At 36.3% G+C, this 16786-nt stretch overlaps 2 protein-coding genes and 1 pseudogene across 3 annotated transcripts; 2 read left to right on the top strand and 1 right to left on the bottom strand.

Annotated features, from left to right (window-relative positions):
• Positions 1-6352: 6352 nt before the first annotated feature.
• Positions 6353-9556, bottom strand: si:dkey-11f4.20 (uncharacterized). 2 transcript variants are annotated; one of them, XM_056754638.1, is made up of 7 exons: positions 9230-9556; positions 8896-9028; positions 7745-8044; positions 7409-7654; positions 7281-7328; positions 6924-7061; positions 6353-6794 (listed from the first exon to the last, which is right to left on the bottom strand). In XM_056754638.1, exons 2-7 carry the CDS (start codon positions 8987-8989, stop codon positions 6637-6639), a joined length of 984 nt encoding a protein of 327 aa, XP_056610616.1. In that variant the 5' UTR covers positions 8990-9028; positions 9230-9556; the 3' UTR covers positions 6353-6636. The 2 variants fall into 2 exon arrangements, with proteins under 2 accessions (XP_056610616.1, XP_056610617.1); XM_056754639.1 differs by lacking the exon at positions 7281-7328.
• An 85-nt stretch (positions 9557-9641) lies between these two features.
• Positions 9642-12849, top strand: LOC130427119 (uncharacterized; annotated as a pseudogene).
• A 1-nt stretch (position 12850) lies between these two features.
• On the top strand, positions 12851-16770 carry LOC130427118 (trichohyalin-like; the record flags this gene model as incomplete). The annotated part of the gene is made up of 2 exons (XM_056754165.1): positions 12851-15524; positions 15690-16770. Coding segments are annotated over 2 exons (2916 nt in total), but the record flags the coding sequence as incomplete, so codon positions are not given.
• Positions 16771-16786: the final 16 nt, after the last annotated feature.

The following is a 16786-nucleotide window of genomic DNA, read 5'->3' as shown; positions in this document are numbered from 1 at the left end:
GTGCATGCACACGTGACTGTAGTAATGACAAAACCCTGCCAACACCTTTACAAAATGTATAAATTACTTTGTTGTTATTTTATAGTTATAATCATGATGTAATAAAACAGAACAATTAATAAATCGATGTAAATTCATTCATCCAGTGTCAGCTGAAGTTTTATAGACGCTCACAGGTGATGTTTAAAGCGTTTGCCTCCCTCTCTTTCTACCTCTTCAGAAGATGTATTTTTTTATTTTAAGACACATTTACTTCCCCAGATGTTGACTGTTTGGTGTTTTTTTGGTGTTTTTCACCTTCAATCTTGTCTAGTTGTTCTTCATTGACCGTTTTATGATGTTTGCTGCCTTCGATGTTCTTCTTTTACATCTTCTGGACGTCAAGTACATCTTTCGCCCCAATTGTCGAAATTTGGCGTTTGACTGAAAATAATGCAAACCTGTAGAACCTTCGTCAGCCAATGAGAATCAAGCATTACACAGCCCCGTGGTATAATTAATTAATAAATACTGTACATTGTCATTTAAAAAATATTTTAAACTTACGTAGGCTACACTTGTAACACAGTCTGGTTAATAGTTTATAAATGTTAATCAGAGATAAAAGTTGTGAATTTGTCCACTGGTTGGCGCGTTACAGAACCTGCGGAGCGGCAATAAACAAACATGGCGTTAAAGAAATCTAATTATTGTGCTATCCCTTGTTGTGGAAGAATAAAGTCGATGCATAACCTTCCTTCAGATTCAGATATTAGGAATACGGGGTTAAAGTTTATTTTTAAAGACGTTCGGCTCATGTGGGAAAAACAAAGCGTTTGTTCGTTTCATTTTTCAGAGGATTCCTCAGTGAACAAGTCACCTGTCGACACTTGATTTGTGGAGAGTTTAAAATTAAAAAGCAGTGCTGTGCCCTCAATTGTATCTGATAAAAAACACACGAACGTCATAAGTAGACCTCATACTACAGTATAAAACGACAAACAACACTTCTTCATCGCACCTTTAAGTTTCAAATTTATAACAAATATCAAAATCAAAGCATATATTAAAGTATAAATATTATGAAATAATTATTTCAAAATGGTAGTTTAATAATTGCTCAAAATCACAAGCACATGCGTAACTTCCCTTGTGCTGTTCTGCAAGAATGGAGACAATTTATTAATAATAATAATAATAAAAATAATAATAATAACTTTATCTTAAATAGCACTTTTAAAAGTAGCATGTCAAAGCGCTTTACATAAGTAAAAATAGAGGGAAAAAGTTCAACATGTACTAGAAATCAATAACAACAAGATCATTACAATCAGAATAAAAACTAAAAGAGAAACTAGCAATTTCACTAAACAAATTATACAATCCAAATATAAATTAATTAAAGGCACTCACATATCTCGCATAAAAGCTACCCTAAAAAAATATGTTTAAAGAGAGGATTTAAAAATGTTAAGAGATTCTGCATTTATTATCTCAGAGGGATCTCAGTATTTAAACCTTCAAAAAATCACCACCTGGATTTAACTCAGCAAACAGGTGAGAGCCGCCTGTTGGATCAGAGGTCGAGGGTCAGTAATGTTATGTGCCCAGAGAATGAGGTCAGCTGACTACATGAATATACTGAATGACCAGGTTACTCCATCAATGAGTTTTTCCTCCCTGATGGCACGGGCATATTCAAAGATGATAATGCCAGGATTGATCGGGCTCAGATTGTGAAAGTGTGGTTCAGGGAGCATGAGATATCATTTGTGACCCTGGATCACAAAACCAGACATAAGTCGCAAGGAGACATGTTTAGTAAAAGACAAATATACATTGTATGGGTAAATGATAGATTTTTCTTTTATGCCAAAAAGCATTAGGATATGAAGTAAACATCATATTCCATGAAGATATTTTGTAAATTCCATACCCTAAATATATCAACATTTTATTTTTGTGAGTGGATGGCCTGGGGCCCGTTTCAGAAAGCAGGGTAAGTGCAAACTCAGAGTAAGTCAACCCCAGAAAACGGAATACTCAGGGTTTTTGGTTTCAGAACGCGAGGTATGTCAAACCCGCGACCACGGAGTAAGTCAAGCCCATTTCAGAAATCGAGGTATTTTATACTCCGAGTGAGTAACCAGAGTAACCTACTCCGTGAACCTAACCTGGTCGGGAGCAGGTTTTATTCCGCAAACCTAGGGTTTGTTACAATCTCCTCCCCCTTTTCGAAGTGAAAGCGAGCGGTGTTGAAATTACATACGTCATTTGTTTATTGATTCGTGTTCCTAATCGCGCTCAATTTAGTCACACAGAACTTAAAATGGCATGTCCGTTTATTTAGGAACCCATAGAAGAGGAAGCTGCATTAATTCGCAGAGAATTATATTTATGTCGGGAGAGAATTGTGAGGCCCCGTTTGGACGTTTTATCTTAACTTTTAAGGCCAGTTTAAGAAGTATATTTAACATTTCCCAATCAGGCATCTTACTAGCAAGACCATTTTATTTCTTTAAAGTTTCCTGAATAAATGATGTTATTGTATTTCTACGACGGCGTTTTAGTGGCACGTTAAAAATAAAATAAATTCAAGATTACGAGATTAAAGTCGAAATGTTACGAGATTAAAGTCGAAATGTTACGAGAATAAACTCGTCGTAATACGTATTTTATTTTCGTGAAGGTTATAGTTTAAGAGTTGAAGTTATGTTTGAGCACGTCATTTGAATCAGTGAGTTAATTCGTAGTTCATGTCAGATTTTTTCTTCTGAATAAATTCAGTTTCCTACATAACGGCTGCAGTGTCCTTTTACTAATTATAACTCCGTGATGATGCGCCAAAATACAAAGAATTTCCTTATTGCTAAATCATAATCTAAAGTAGGATTTAACCAAATCCTCCACATCCATTGTTTCTAGAAATTCTGTTATTTTTCTCAAAATATTACGACTTTATTCTCGTAACATTTCGACTTTATTCTCGTAACATTTTGACTTTATATTTCGACTTTATTCTCGTAACATTTCGACTTTATTCTCGAAATGTTTTTTTTTTTACGACGCCGTCGTATATTTCATATTCAGCTGCTGCCAAGATCTTTTTATTGCAAAAGGATAGCACCTACATGAGAGCGAGAGAGTTAAATATAATTCGCATTTTCACAGTTTCAACAAAATAAATATAAAAGTGATTGACATATAAACTGGCGCATTAACAAGTGAAGCACTTTTCTCCCATACCAACTCTCTTTCTTTTGCTGCTGCGGCTGTGTTGCTCTTTTTTTCTTAATATTCACCTTACGCTTGTAACAGTACCTTCAATTCGATTGGCGAGAAATGAACAGAGCGCTTTTTGTCACGTGCCGTTGCCATGGTGAATCGTGCTATCTTCACTCAATTGATAATGGCTTTTCATCGCCATGCTGAACGCGCGTAACCTAGAGTGAACTTACTCAGGGTTGATTGAACTAACTCAAATCAGCTGTTCTGAAACTGAAAACTCAGAGTAGCGATTCTCTGAGTAAATCAACTCAGAGTTCAGATTTTAACTCGGTGTTGGTTGAACTTCCTTATTGAAACGGGCCCCTGCTACCTCTGATTCTTGAAAAGGCAATTTTCTCAATATTTTGATTTTTTGCACCCAAAGATTCCTGAGTTGATTCTCAGCCAGATATTGTCCAGACCTTACATCAATAGGGAGCTTATTTATTCAGCTCTCAGATGATGTAAAATAGTGATGGGACGTCCGACTCTTTTTAACGATCCGGCTCTTTTGGTTTGGCTCTCGTAGAAGAGCCGGCTCTAATGGCTCCCAAATGGCTCTTTACTAAATATCACCTTATATTTTAGTCCAATTATCAATTGTGACTTCTTTCAGTATTATTAAGCATAACATAAAACACTTATTTTAAGGCATTTTTTGTTACAAAAAATACACAATTCCTAATATTTAACACTTTTGAAAAACCTTTTATTGAACAACACCAAACAAATCTAATAAATGCAAAAGTGTTTTTTAGCATTTAAGTGATTTTGTCATCATTTTTGAGTCAACTATCCCTTTAAGACACTTCTTGAGTGCAGGTTGGCATTTAGAAATATTAGATGCCTCAGCTTGGATGGGCTGATATCTTCTTTTTCGTTTTCGCTCATTTTTTACAACACGCTCATTTAAATCCGGCTCCTCAGCCTCTCTCGCTCTGTTTACCTGGTCTTTACCACTACACTCGCTCCTCCTTCTGATGGATCTGGATAGAAACATATTGTTCCTTGTTTTATTTCATTTTTATTATTCCATTTCATTTATTACAATATTCATCTATCATATGCATTCATTCATTCATTTATATTATTGTTCACTTCTATTCATATTATTTGTTACTTACTTTCCTGTTGTTTAACCTTGATGGGAGTTGTGCTGATATGAGTATCCATTGGTTCCATCACAAGGCTCATAATTATGTCAAAAGACAATGTTTTGATACTGTAATCTTGAATGGTTAAAAACACATATTGAATCTGTTTCTAGTCAGATCTTGACTGAGCATTAACGCACAACTAGATTAATCAATAAATCATATTTCTGTTTATTTAACATCACTTCGTCTCCTGCTTGCTGTTCTTCCCTTCAGCTCTATATCTCTGGTGGTTGGGTTAAGGGATTGACTCACAATGGAGTTGATATGTCCAGGTTTAATAAGTTACTGATGGAGAGAGATCTAGTGAAACTGAACTAGTGAAACAAGCCATATCTCATAGTTGGATCTATCACTTCTTTCACGTCTTAATCTGTCCTCCCATGTGATTGGCCGCATGGTGTGCCCATCCAAATAAAGTCCCACCCCTACCTGCGGCTAAAGATTCGTCTCTCCTTGGTGGGAGTTCTCAAACGAGTACTCTTCTCGTTTGCTACAAAGAATCGGCTCTTAGAGCCGGCTCGCTCGCGAACGACATATCACTAATGTTAAAATCTCAATTTCAAAAAATTCCCCCATGAGACAGGTTTTGTTGTTCAGGGTCACATTTTCACACATGGTTTGGCCACCACAGAGTCAACACCTTCACCCCATTGAGAATGTTTGGGATGTGCTGGAGAAGACGTTGCGCAGCGGATCATCAAAACAAGATCTTGGCTAAATGAATGCAACACTGGATGTGAAAAAAATTATAATCTGGACATTGCAGAAGCTTATTGAAACGATGCCAAAGCGTAAGCGTGCTGTAATCAAAGCTAAAAGGGGTCCAATGAAATATAAGAGTGTGTGAATTTTTTTGACGGGTTGTGTATCTTACATCTGAAAAGCCATTTGAATCCAATAAAATACAAACATTAATAAAAGTGCAGTTTTTTTTTTAATTCAAATTTTCTTTCTACTGTCAAGTCTCAGATCACAAGTTTCTGTATCTTGGAACATTACAGTTGACGATGTGTATCCAAAACTGTGCTTCTCTTCAACTGTAGAGATCAAGCAGATTAAATGTCAGATTGAAATGATGCATATATCCCTTCAATTGAAATAAAAGTGACTGCTAAATGAATAAAACTACAGATCAATGTAAAAGCACCTTTACTCTGAATAGAGAACACATATTTGGCACGCATGTGATCATAAGTAGATTTTTAAAGTTTCTGTTAGCTGGGAATCAAACACACAGCCTTTCATGCTGCTAACACGATGCCCTTACCACCGAGCCACAGGAACAACACCCATATGTCAGCGGTCGTACTGTTATTGAAATGTGCTACAGTGGTTAAATGTGATTGCTCACTCATATTTGTCAAGGTCTTCATCATCCTGATCTTTTCCCACTATTAACATCACAGAGGTCCAGATCTCACTTTTAATGGTAAACATCCACCATTCCAAAAATGACTTTCTTTCTTTAACAGAACACAAAAAAATTAATATTGAAGAATGCTCAGAACCGAACGCACACAATTCTTCCACATATATTCTTTTGTGTTTTGCTGAAAAATGAAAGTCCTTCGGGTTTAAAATGATCAGTAAATACAATAACTGTCATTTGTAATTTCTTGTTGTTTAAGCACGGAGCGATGGATTGAAGATCATTGAGACTGCAGTAATTAAACTGTGATGTATTGTGTCAGTGTGGTTGTTTGGTTTACCTGCGTAACATTTACACAGCGTTAGAGACGCAAGCAGTGCTTTGTCTCAGATGAGACGGTGCAACCACACTTCAGAAAGATCAGTTTAAACAGGAAAAGTGCTTCACTACGTCTGTTCTACATGCACACGATGAATAACGGTGGTCTACATGAGCACATTCCTCCAGTAAATACACGGAAATGACCTAGTTTCAGTCAAAAACAAATCATTTATTCAACATCGTTTGACTTGTTGTTTGTTTAAACTGAAATAAATATATCTAAATAGAACAAAATCTTATACGTTTTAATTCACTACCAGTCAAATGTCTTGACATGAACACATGATTTTCTAGATCATCTGATCTAAAGGTCACCCAAGTACAGTTTTTAACTACATATGTCCACCTGTTTTTTTTGTATGGCTTGGACTAAGGAAAAGAAGTCAGCAAGTGTCCAACATACACAGGAACTAATGTTCATTTATATTTGGTGTAATTTTGTCTGTGTAAAGATGTGATGTAAAGAGTGAGAGTCAGGTGAGTTCACATGTAGGGGGGAGATGGAGGACAGCGAGTGCCGGGGCCGGGGCCGGGGACGGGTGGAAGAGGACGCTGGCTTTTAGCTAATCTTTCAGATCTTTCAGTTGTCTGATCCGATTGATCCGACGACACTAGAGCAGTGAGCCGGTACTCTTCTTCTTCTAAACACACACACAGCACATACATGTCAATGAGTTTCACATGAATAAACACAGATAAATTCATTGAGTGATTCTGTGAAGGTAAAAGCAGCATGAAATGTTTCTTAAAACAGTTTACTGTAAATGTACCTCTTGCTTTTCTGCCCTTTTTTTGACAGCAAACACAGCCTAAGCAGACGACGATGAGCATCACAATTCCTACTCCTGACACAAGCACCAACGTCCACCACAAATCCAATCCAAACAAATATGTCTTTTCAGAAGAATCTAAATAAAACGCAACATTAAAAACATTTTCTTTTACTTAAATCAGCTAAATTTGGAAGACTTAACATGAAAACAGTGAGTTTACATCATCAGTCAACACATAAAACCAATCAGAATCAACTATTTCTAAGTGCCATGCAATAATTGTATATGACGTTTCACCATCTAACATTATATTATTATAAAGAAACATTCTATCTGTGAAACGAGGATCATTACCATTGTTGCTGTTATTGTTTTTCTCATCACTTTTCTCACTGGTTGGACCTCAAATACATCAGCGATAGGTTTAATGTAAACATGTTTGTCTAAATGCTCAGTGCACTTTAACATGTATCATACAGTACCTGTGTGAAAGCACCCTGGTTGAACATCTTTTGATGTCTTATTACTGATCTCATTTCTCACGTTACATGAGAATCGATGTTTGAGATCGGACGAGTCGACGTGTAAAACTGTATTTGGCACATTTAACATTTCATTTCCGTTCTTAATCCAGAGAACAGTGGTCTCAGTGTTGTTTGAAGCTCCACAGGTGAGAACGGCTCCGCTTTCTTCACACTTTACTGTGACTGTAGGCTCAAGCACTGGATCTGAAATGCAGAAACATCAGATGACACGGCTGGTCCGGTGAGGTCTTGAGTAACATTAGAGAAGAGAAATGAGAGCACAGACACACACACCTCGCACACACAGCTGTAGGGATGATCCCTTTCGTGATGTTCCATCTTTATTGAAGCCTGTAGCCGTGTATTTTCCAGAGTGAATGATCTGTAGCTTCTCCAGTATCAGAGATCCTCTGGTGTTTATGTTGTGTGTTTTTGTTTTTATATTTGAACCCTTCTTTAAAAAAACTATTGTCTCATTATGAGTCCAGGTCAAGCTGCTGTCAGGAGGTATTTCTTCTTCAGCATCATTCACAGGAATCACAAACTTTTTACCCACGGCTTTATACGTACACTCAGCTTTGCTTCCAAGAGCACCTAATATCATTCACAGAATAGTGAGAGATGCTGTGTTTAGGATCGAGCTCACAGTCACATAACAAAGAAAATAATATCGAGTTGGAATCACATTTTTTCCCTTTAAAATCCTTAATATAGTGATTAAATGATTGCTGATTCAGATTTCAGACACATTAATCTATTTCACAGTGTGCTGGCTGGTGACACAATCAGATTTTTTATTAAATTATATGGATTTTTTAAATAGTCATAATCAGAGTACTTTTACTTCAATCATTACATGACATTATTTATATTACTTTGTTCTTTTTAATCTCTTAATTTTTTATAAGATTTTTATTTGAAACTATGTAAATTGTTTTATCTGAGGGGGAGGACTAACACAGAATAGTCACACGAGAGAATGGAAAAGCTGACTGTATACGGGGGATTTATGGGGTGGTGTAATCTGAATTCAGAACATTTATATAATATAATAGCATGAGCATGAGATTCGACCAGAAGCACTTATACATCATAGAATTCTAGAAAGTCTCTCTTTAGAAATGCAAATATCTGTGATTGATGGAAGACTTACTGTCGGGTTTCCCAAACCTGTGTTTATGTGTAGTTAATGAAAGATTGTACTTAGTTCAAAATTAATTTACATTCAATTTTTATAAAGTGTCTAATCAAAATAAAAACAATAAAAATAAACTTATTACACTTTTTGATTAGAATTAAAATATTGTTCAATCACATTTCCAAAAATGACAGACTATACCTTTTGTCATGTAGTTTAAATTCAATTTCTGATTTTAGTGCCCAAGTAATCTAACACTGGCAGTTTATTGAAATACAAAAACATACAATATATGTCAATAACTTACCAGAAAAGAACACAGTGATGAAGAGGAGTATTGTCACGTTTTGCATCATGGTGGTGTTGAATGAGACTGTAATGTTTTCAGATGAAAAACTCATGATGTGGCATCATTTCCTGTCTCTGCATATAAAAGAGCACTAAAGACAGAGTTAAAACACTGACAAGAATTCACAGAAAACTAACATTTTTACATGTGTATAAAAAGTATAAAGGAGCACAATTTACGTAGAATAAGAAGAAATAATTATGATTATATAATGACAATAATTAAAATGTATGCATTATATTTTAGTATTAAAATTCTCCACACTAGTGTTGTCCTCGTCATTGACACTCACTGTGAACTGCTGCCATCTGCAGGAAATAAGACCGAGAGGCGAAACACATTTTGTTCAAGGATTTGAAACATTTACACCATTACTGCCGACAAGAGGTCACGAATACTCGTTGACCTTTTAGTGACAACATGCCCCAGTAGCGCTCACAATACATTATATAGAGTTAATGTATGTATAAATGACAATAAACCTGATTTGATTTAAAGTATTGTCTAGACTTTCAGTAAAATGTTAACACTTGTGAAACGAAACAATAAAAACAGGGTAACATTAGAAATACGTCAATTTAAGCTCATACGATGTTTTGTTATGTAACAAACTTTTTGACTTCAGGCCAAGTCAAGTTCAGCAGGAAGTAGTATTCGCGTTTAGCTCTTATAGCTCCGCCCACAGACGTCTCAGGTAACGCGATACTACCGTAAGGTGTTGCTCTTAAAATCACTTCTAAACAGTCAAATGACTTTTTAATGTTTACTTCTGCTCGTTCATTTCCGGGCGTTTTCCTGGACAGAACAAGATCTTTGAAATGTCCATTTAATAGCGCAACACCCCCATTCAAACGAGGAAAAGAGTGAAACAAACATGAGGGAGAAGAAGATGGCACTTTTATTTGTCATTACATGTCTCAGTTTGGTTCCAGGTAGGTCACGAAGGTTTTTAATTGTGTGTCGGGGATGTAAATAATAATGAATAAAAGGGTCAGATGCACTGTGTGTGTTACTTTGATCTGCTCGTAATGGCACCTGTCAATCGTGAAAAGGTTCATCTAAGTTTATGTTTGTTATACTGGATTACGATTTGAAGATATATATATATATATATATATCACAGTGACTGTAACCGGAAGTCACAAAACTGTCTGTCTGTTTATGTGTGTATAAGTGTGTAGATATTAGCTTTATTGCCATTAATTTATGCAAAAAAAATATATATATATACATATACACACACATTAACATTTTATATTTAGTATGTTTCAGTTTAAAGAGTTTAACAGTTTATCAAATTTTGAACTTTTAATACTGTTCTGTTTCTTTTTCTGGCCGTCAAGATATGACCAGCTATGTTCTTAAAGTTGTCTTAAAGTTCAAGGTTCTTACCTACAGGACATAATGTCATCCATGGAAACTTAAGACACACTCACACAGACTAAAAAAAAGATTATAATAATACAAAAAAAAACAATATAATACAAACATTAGACAATAATAATAGAACAGTTGTCACCAACCCTGCTCCTTGAGATCGACCGTCCTGAAGATTTCAGCTCTAACCCCAATCAAACACACCTGAACTATCTGATCAAGGTGTTCAGGTTTGCTTGATAATAACAGACAGGTCTGCTGAAGCAGGGTTGAAGCTACAGTCTGCAGGACGGTCCATCTCCAGGAGCAGGGTTGGTGACCACTGTAATAGAATATACAGATATAATAAAAGAGGATTAAAGAATAAAGCAATTTATGAATTAAAGAAAAAAAAAACTTGTGAAATACAATCAAACGATTTTTACATTTATTAAAATTGTTGGTATTTTTCTTTTGTCTCTGTAGATTTGGTCGTTGGCGGTGACTTTGGAGAGAGTGGACAAGAGATCACACTGAAGCCCAATATTCGGGGGAAACCTCAGGAAATACTGTGGAAACACAACGGCAGCATGATTGTGGAATATGATGAGAGTGAAATGATGGTGTATGGATCATTTAAAGGTCGTGTGGTTCTTGATTTTGAAACAGGACAGCTCACAGTAAGAAATTTAAACATCCATGACAGTGGCCAGTTTCAGTCTGATATTCTGATCAATGGAAAAGTTCAATCCTTTGGACAAAATTTGACGGTTTTGGGTGAGTGTTCTACTGCTTGCACATTCAAAATACATCAATCTGCTGTTATCAAGTCTTAAAAATCAAACAAGCATGAGACAAATTCAATATCAGTTCATAATGCACAGTATTTTGGAGCTGACACAATGCAAAAGTGGCAGTCGTGTTAATGGCAATAAAATAATATATATATAATGTATAATAAAAATAACACAAATTATATTTACTATATTTCACTCTCTGACTTTGAATCTTAGATGTTCTGTCAGAGCCCAAAGTGACGTGTGAAGTGGACCAGACTTTAAAAAATTGCTGTGTTCAGTGGAATCTCAGACTGAGACGAGCTATGAATGGAACGGCCCGAATCTGGCGGGCCAGCAGGGTCCAATACTTCATGTTGGTAAAGATGAAGTGAATGTGGACTCAGTGTACACCTGTACTGTAAAGAATCAAGTGAAGAGCAAGAGTTCAAACTTCTCCCTCGCAGACTGTCACCCAGGTTTCATCTTTCATATAACAACACAATATCTTCAGTTATGAAAATCTCCTGCATGTTCTCACGTTGTGGTTTGACCGTCATGATGTTTTTGTCTGCAGGCAGATCAAGGGCAGTGGTTCTCGCTCCGGTCCTGACAATAACCATTTTTGTTATCGTTTTTCTGCTCATTTTGCTCGCATTGTTCATCATCAGACATAAAAAAAAGACGCGTAAGTGCCATGAAAATGTGCATGTATCTGCATTACTTTGACACCCTTTTTTTCACAAAAGTCATATTAACGATATTTTTTCATGTACATGGATGAGAAGGAAGAAGATCTCTCAAAAGTGACCTTGAATATGGTAAGATGTGTTTAAATATCCTCAAAGCTCATATTTACATTGAGAGGAATGTTTGTTCTTTTTGTATCATCATACATTGCCATTTGATAATGTCTAGATGTTAGATGACAAGACCAGCAATATTAAGTCTGGTCTGCACAACAACTTTTACTGACTTCACACATAAGACATAAAGTGACGTCTGACTGACAAAAACACTTCCCTTCAAAGTTTAGTGTCACATCACTTAATGTTGAGAACCTTTGCTCTGAAGTCAAACATCTTAATGTAAAATATGAATTTAATTTGTGTTTTTTTTCATTACAAAAAATGTGTAAGAATAATAATAAATACTGAAAAATAATTTGAAATGGAGGATTTGATGAGACTTAGATTGAATGTGCAATCACTGTATTTAAAACCATCTCAGTGTGACACCTGAAGAAACTGCTTAAAAAAAGGACATTTGTGAAACTTAATTTATGAAAATAGTGTTTTTCTTTTCAAACGTAGGTGAACAACTTCTGCCAACTTTCTCAAAAGAGGCTATGGCAGGTAACAGACTGATTATCATCATTCATTTTGTTATTACTTGTTGTTGTTAAATGGGTCGTAAAGGTCTTTGAGTGGTCTTTGTTTCAGGTTCATCAGATGCCACGCTCCCGTGTCACACCAGACTAACATCTCCAAAAGAATCCATCACTGGCAGAAACTGGGATGAAATTTACCAGGATTCCACTGATATGAATAAAGAAACACATGTGAAAGAGAAAAAGCATTTACAGGATCATGGAAACAGATCCATTCACATACCGAGTGAGAAAGTGATCATTTATCACAGAGCAGAGTGTCAAAATAAAATAAGAGAACTAGACAAAGATGACAACAACCCACATTCACCTGAAGCACAAGAAATGATTAAGATCTCACCTGAGGAAACAGAGAAATCTTCACAAGATGAGGTCATGGATTTGTCTGAGACAGGGATGCCTGATACCTGTGGAGAAAAAAGAAAAGAATGAAGTGTCACCAGAACATCAGAACACTGAAGATGTGACTCATAATGATCATGAGCAAACAGCAGAAGAGCTGAAAACAGAGGAAAGAACAGACAAAGACCAAAGAACAGAAGAAGAGCTGAAGGAAAAACGCAGAACAGAAGAAAAGCAGAGAACAGAGGAGAGTAAAGAAGAGCTGAAGGAAGAGCGCAGAACAGAAGAAGAGCAGAGTACAGAGGAAGATCAGAGAACAGGAGACAGAAAAGAAGCGCTGAAAAAAGAAGAGCAGAAAACAGTGGAAGCCCAAAGAACAGAAGAGATCAAAGAAGAGCTGAAAACAGAGGAGAGAAAAGAAGAGCAGAACGAGGAACAGAAACCGGAGGAGAGAAAAGAAGAGCTAAAAACAGAGGAAGATCAAAGAACAGAAGAGAGAAAAGAAGAGCTGAAAACAGAGGAAGGAACAGAAGAAGACCAGATAACAGAAGAGGGAAAAGAAGAGCTGAAAACAGAGGAAGCTCAAAGAACAGAAGAGAGAAAAGAAGAGCTGAAAACAGAGGAAGGTCAAAGAACAGAAGAGAGAAAGGAAGACCTGAAAACAGAGGAAGATCAAAGAACAGAAGAGAGAAAAGAAGAGCTGAAAACAGAGGAAGATCAGAGAACAGGGGACAGAAAAGAAGCGCTGAAAAAAGAAGAGCAGAAAACAGTGGAAGCCCAAAGAACAGAAGAGATCAAAGAAGAGCTGAAAACAGAGGAGAGAAAAGAAGAGCAGAACGAGGAACAGAAACCGGAGGAGAGAAAAGAAGAGCTAAAAACAGAGGAAGATCAAAGAACAGAAGAGAGAAAAGAAGAGCTGAAAACAGAGGAAGGAACAGAAGAAGACCAGATAACAGAAGAGGGAAAAGAAGAGCTGAAAACAGAGGAAGCTCAAAGAACAGAAGAGAGAAAAGAAGAGCTGAAAACAGAGGAAGGTCAAAGAACAGAAGAGAGAAAAGAAGAGCTGAAAACAGAGGAAGATCAAAGAACAGAAGAGAGAAAAGAAGAGCTGAAAACAGAGGAAGATCAAAGAACAGAAGAGAGAAAAGAAGAGCTGAAAACAGAGGAAGATCAAAGAACAGAAGAGAGAAAAGAAGAGCTGAAAACAGAGGAAGATCAAAGAACAGAAGAGAGAAAAGAAGAGCTGAAAACAGAGGAAGATCAAAGAACAGAAGAGAGAAAAGAAGAGCTGAAAACAGAGGAAGATCAAAGAACAGAAGAGAGAAAAGAAGAGCTGAAAACAGAGGAAGATCAAAGAACAGAAGAGAGAAAAGAAGAGCTGAAAACAGAGGAAGATCAAAGAACAGAAGAGAGAAAAGAAGAGCTGAAAACAGAGGAAGATCAAAGAACAGAAGAGAGAAAAGAAGAGCTGAAAACAGAGGAAGATCAAAGAACAGAAGAGAGAAAAGAAGAGCTGAAAACAGAGGAAGATCAAAGAACAGAAGAGAGAAATGAAGACCTGAAAACAGAGGAGGGAACAGAACAAGACAAAAGAACAGAAGACAGAAAAGAAGAGCTGAAAAAATGGGAAGATCAAAGAACAGAAGACAGAAAAGAAGAGCTAAAAACAGAGGAAGATCAAAGAACAGAAGAGAGAAAAGAAGATCTGAAAGCAGAGGAGGGAACCGAAGAAGACCAGATAACAGAAGAGGGAAAAGAAGAGCTGAAAACAGAGGAAAATAAAAGAACAGAAGATAGAAAAGAAGAGCTGAAAACAGTGGAGAGAAAAGAAGTGCAGAAAACAGAAGATAGAAAAGAAGAGCAGAACGAGGAACAGAAAACGGAGGAGAGAAAAGAAGAGCTGAAAACAGATGAGGGGACCGAAGAAGGCCAGAGAACAGAAGAGGGGAAAGAAGAGCTGAAAACAGAAGAAGATCAAAGAACAGACGAGCGAAAAGATGAGCTGAAAACAGAGGACCGAAAAGAAGAGCAGAAAACAAAGGAGAGGAAAGAAGAGCTGAATGAAGAGCATAAAACAGAGGAGAGAACAGAAGAAGAGCAAAAAACAGAAGAGAGAAAAGAAGAGCTGAATGAAGATAATAGAATAGAGGAGAGAACAGAAGAAGAGCAGAGAACAGTAGAGAGGAAAGAAGAGCATAAAACACAGGAGAGAACAGAAGAAGAGCAAGAAACAGAAGGGAGAAAAGAAGAGCATAAAACAGAGGAGAGAACAGAAGACCAAAGAAAAGAAGAGCTGAATGAAGAGCATAAAACAGAGAAGAGGAAAGAAGAGCAGAAAACAGAGGAGAGAACAGAAGAAGAGAGAAAAACAGAAGAGAGAAAAGAAGAGCAGAAAATAGAGGAGAGAAAAGAAGGGCAGAAAACAGAGGACAGAAAAGAAGAGCTGAAAACAGAGGAAGACCAAAGAACAGAAGAGAGAGAAGGAGAGCTGAAAACAGAGGACAGAAAAGAAGAGCATAAAACAGAGGAGAGAAAAGAAGACCAAAGAAAAGAAGATAGAAAAGAAGAGCTGAAGGAAGAGCAGAGAAGAGAAGAAGAGCAGAAAACAGAGGAGAGGAAAAAAGAGCTGAATGAAGAGCAGAGAAGAGAAGAAGAGCAGAAAACAGAGGAGAAGAAAGAAGAGCTGAATGAAGAGCAGAGAAGAGAAGAAGAAAGCCGTGAAGGTCTGAAAAAACATAACTTTATAAAGTGTTAAACATGTATTTAAATGAAAGTAACTGTAATCACTTTTCTTCATTGCATGAGTTTTCCATGAAATAAATGTCTGTTGTTTTTGATGTGTAGGTGAACCTCAGAGTTCTTGACATATTCTTACTGTTCCACATTAGATGGAGACCATCTTAAAGTGTCATCTGTTGTTTCAAATGATGATGATGATGATGATGATGATGATGAGAGCACATCAAGTGACAGAGATGGTGCTGTAAACATAGCAGAAGAAAGTGAAGGACTTCAAGGACCGGAGGTGGAAGAAAACAGAACGGATGTAAATAAGGATGAACAATCCGCAGAAGAACCTCGTGCCAGTGTGCCAATCATACCATCTGAATCAAAGATGAAACAAATGTAAAAATTCATCAAACTGAACATCACAGCACAGAGAACTCTGATCGGCCGTGTCTCACAGATGCTTTGAGTGAACAGAGCGAAGGCCTCGACACATCACACATGCACTTTTGTCTCTCAGAAGATGTGGAGGAAGATGATAGTTTGGAGATGAAGCGACAAGATACTGAAGACAGAAAAGAAACACACAACAGATGAACACAATCACAACACTTCTCAATGAGATTAACATCATTTACAGTAAACAACACTACAACATTTATTGACATGTTACAAAATACAGATACACTTCTTTATTGTTTATTCTGGTTAACAGATATGTGTTGAAACTATAACATTAACTAAAATGAATATATGCTTTGAAAGGTTTATTCATTGTTAAGTCATGTACAGTTAAGAAATGTTAAAAAAGCATTTTTGTATTGCCATTTTAATGATAAAATAAATATAAAACCTGAAAAATATAAAGAAACAAGTCATTGATTAAATCATGCAAACATCTGTAGTAGAGATTTAATGATGACAATGCAAACACATCTGTTGTGTTACATAAAAACGCTGGGAAATACACCAGAAGTAATTCAGAAGTATCATTTTTATTTAAGTAATACTGCGTTATTATCAGAAAACTATGGAAGCCCGTTTCCACCAGGGTTGAGAATTTTTTTCAGATTTAAAAGACATTAGTTTCACATTATTTTGAGATACTTAGTCATAATAATGTAAAAAAATTCCCAACCCGAAACAGTCTTCCATAGATGCCACATCCTATTGTATAACAAATGTTTTCCACATGGATCAACAGGAGAAGAAAATAAATAAAATATAAAAATAATAACATCATATTAGAGTCGTTTGT

Source organism: Triplophysa dalaica, chromosome 8 (assembly GCF_015846415.1).
Source record: "Triplophysa dalaica isolate WHDGS20190420 chromosome 8, ASM1584641v1, whole genome shotgun sequence".
NCBI lineage: Eukaryota > Metazoa > Chordata > Actinopteri > Cypriniformes > Nemacheilidae > Triplophysa > Triplophysa dalaica.
Note: the sequence above shows the minus strand (reverse complement) of the source record. Positions and strands in the feature narration are given on the sequence as shown.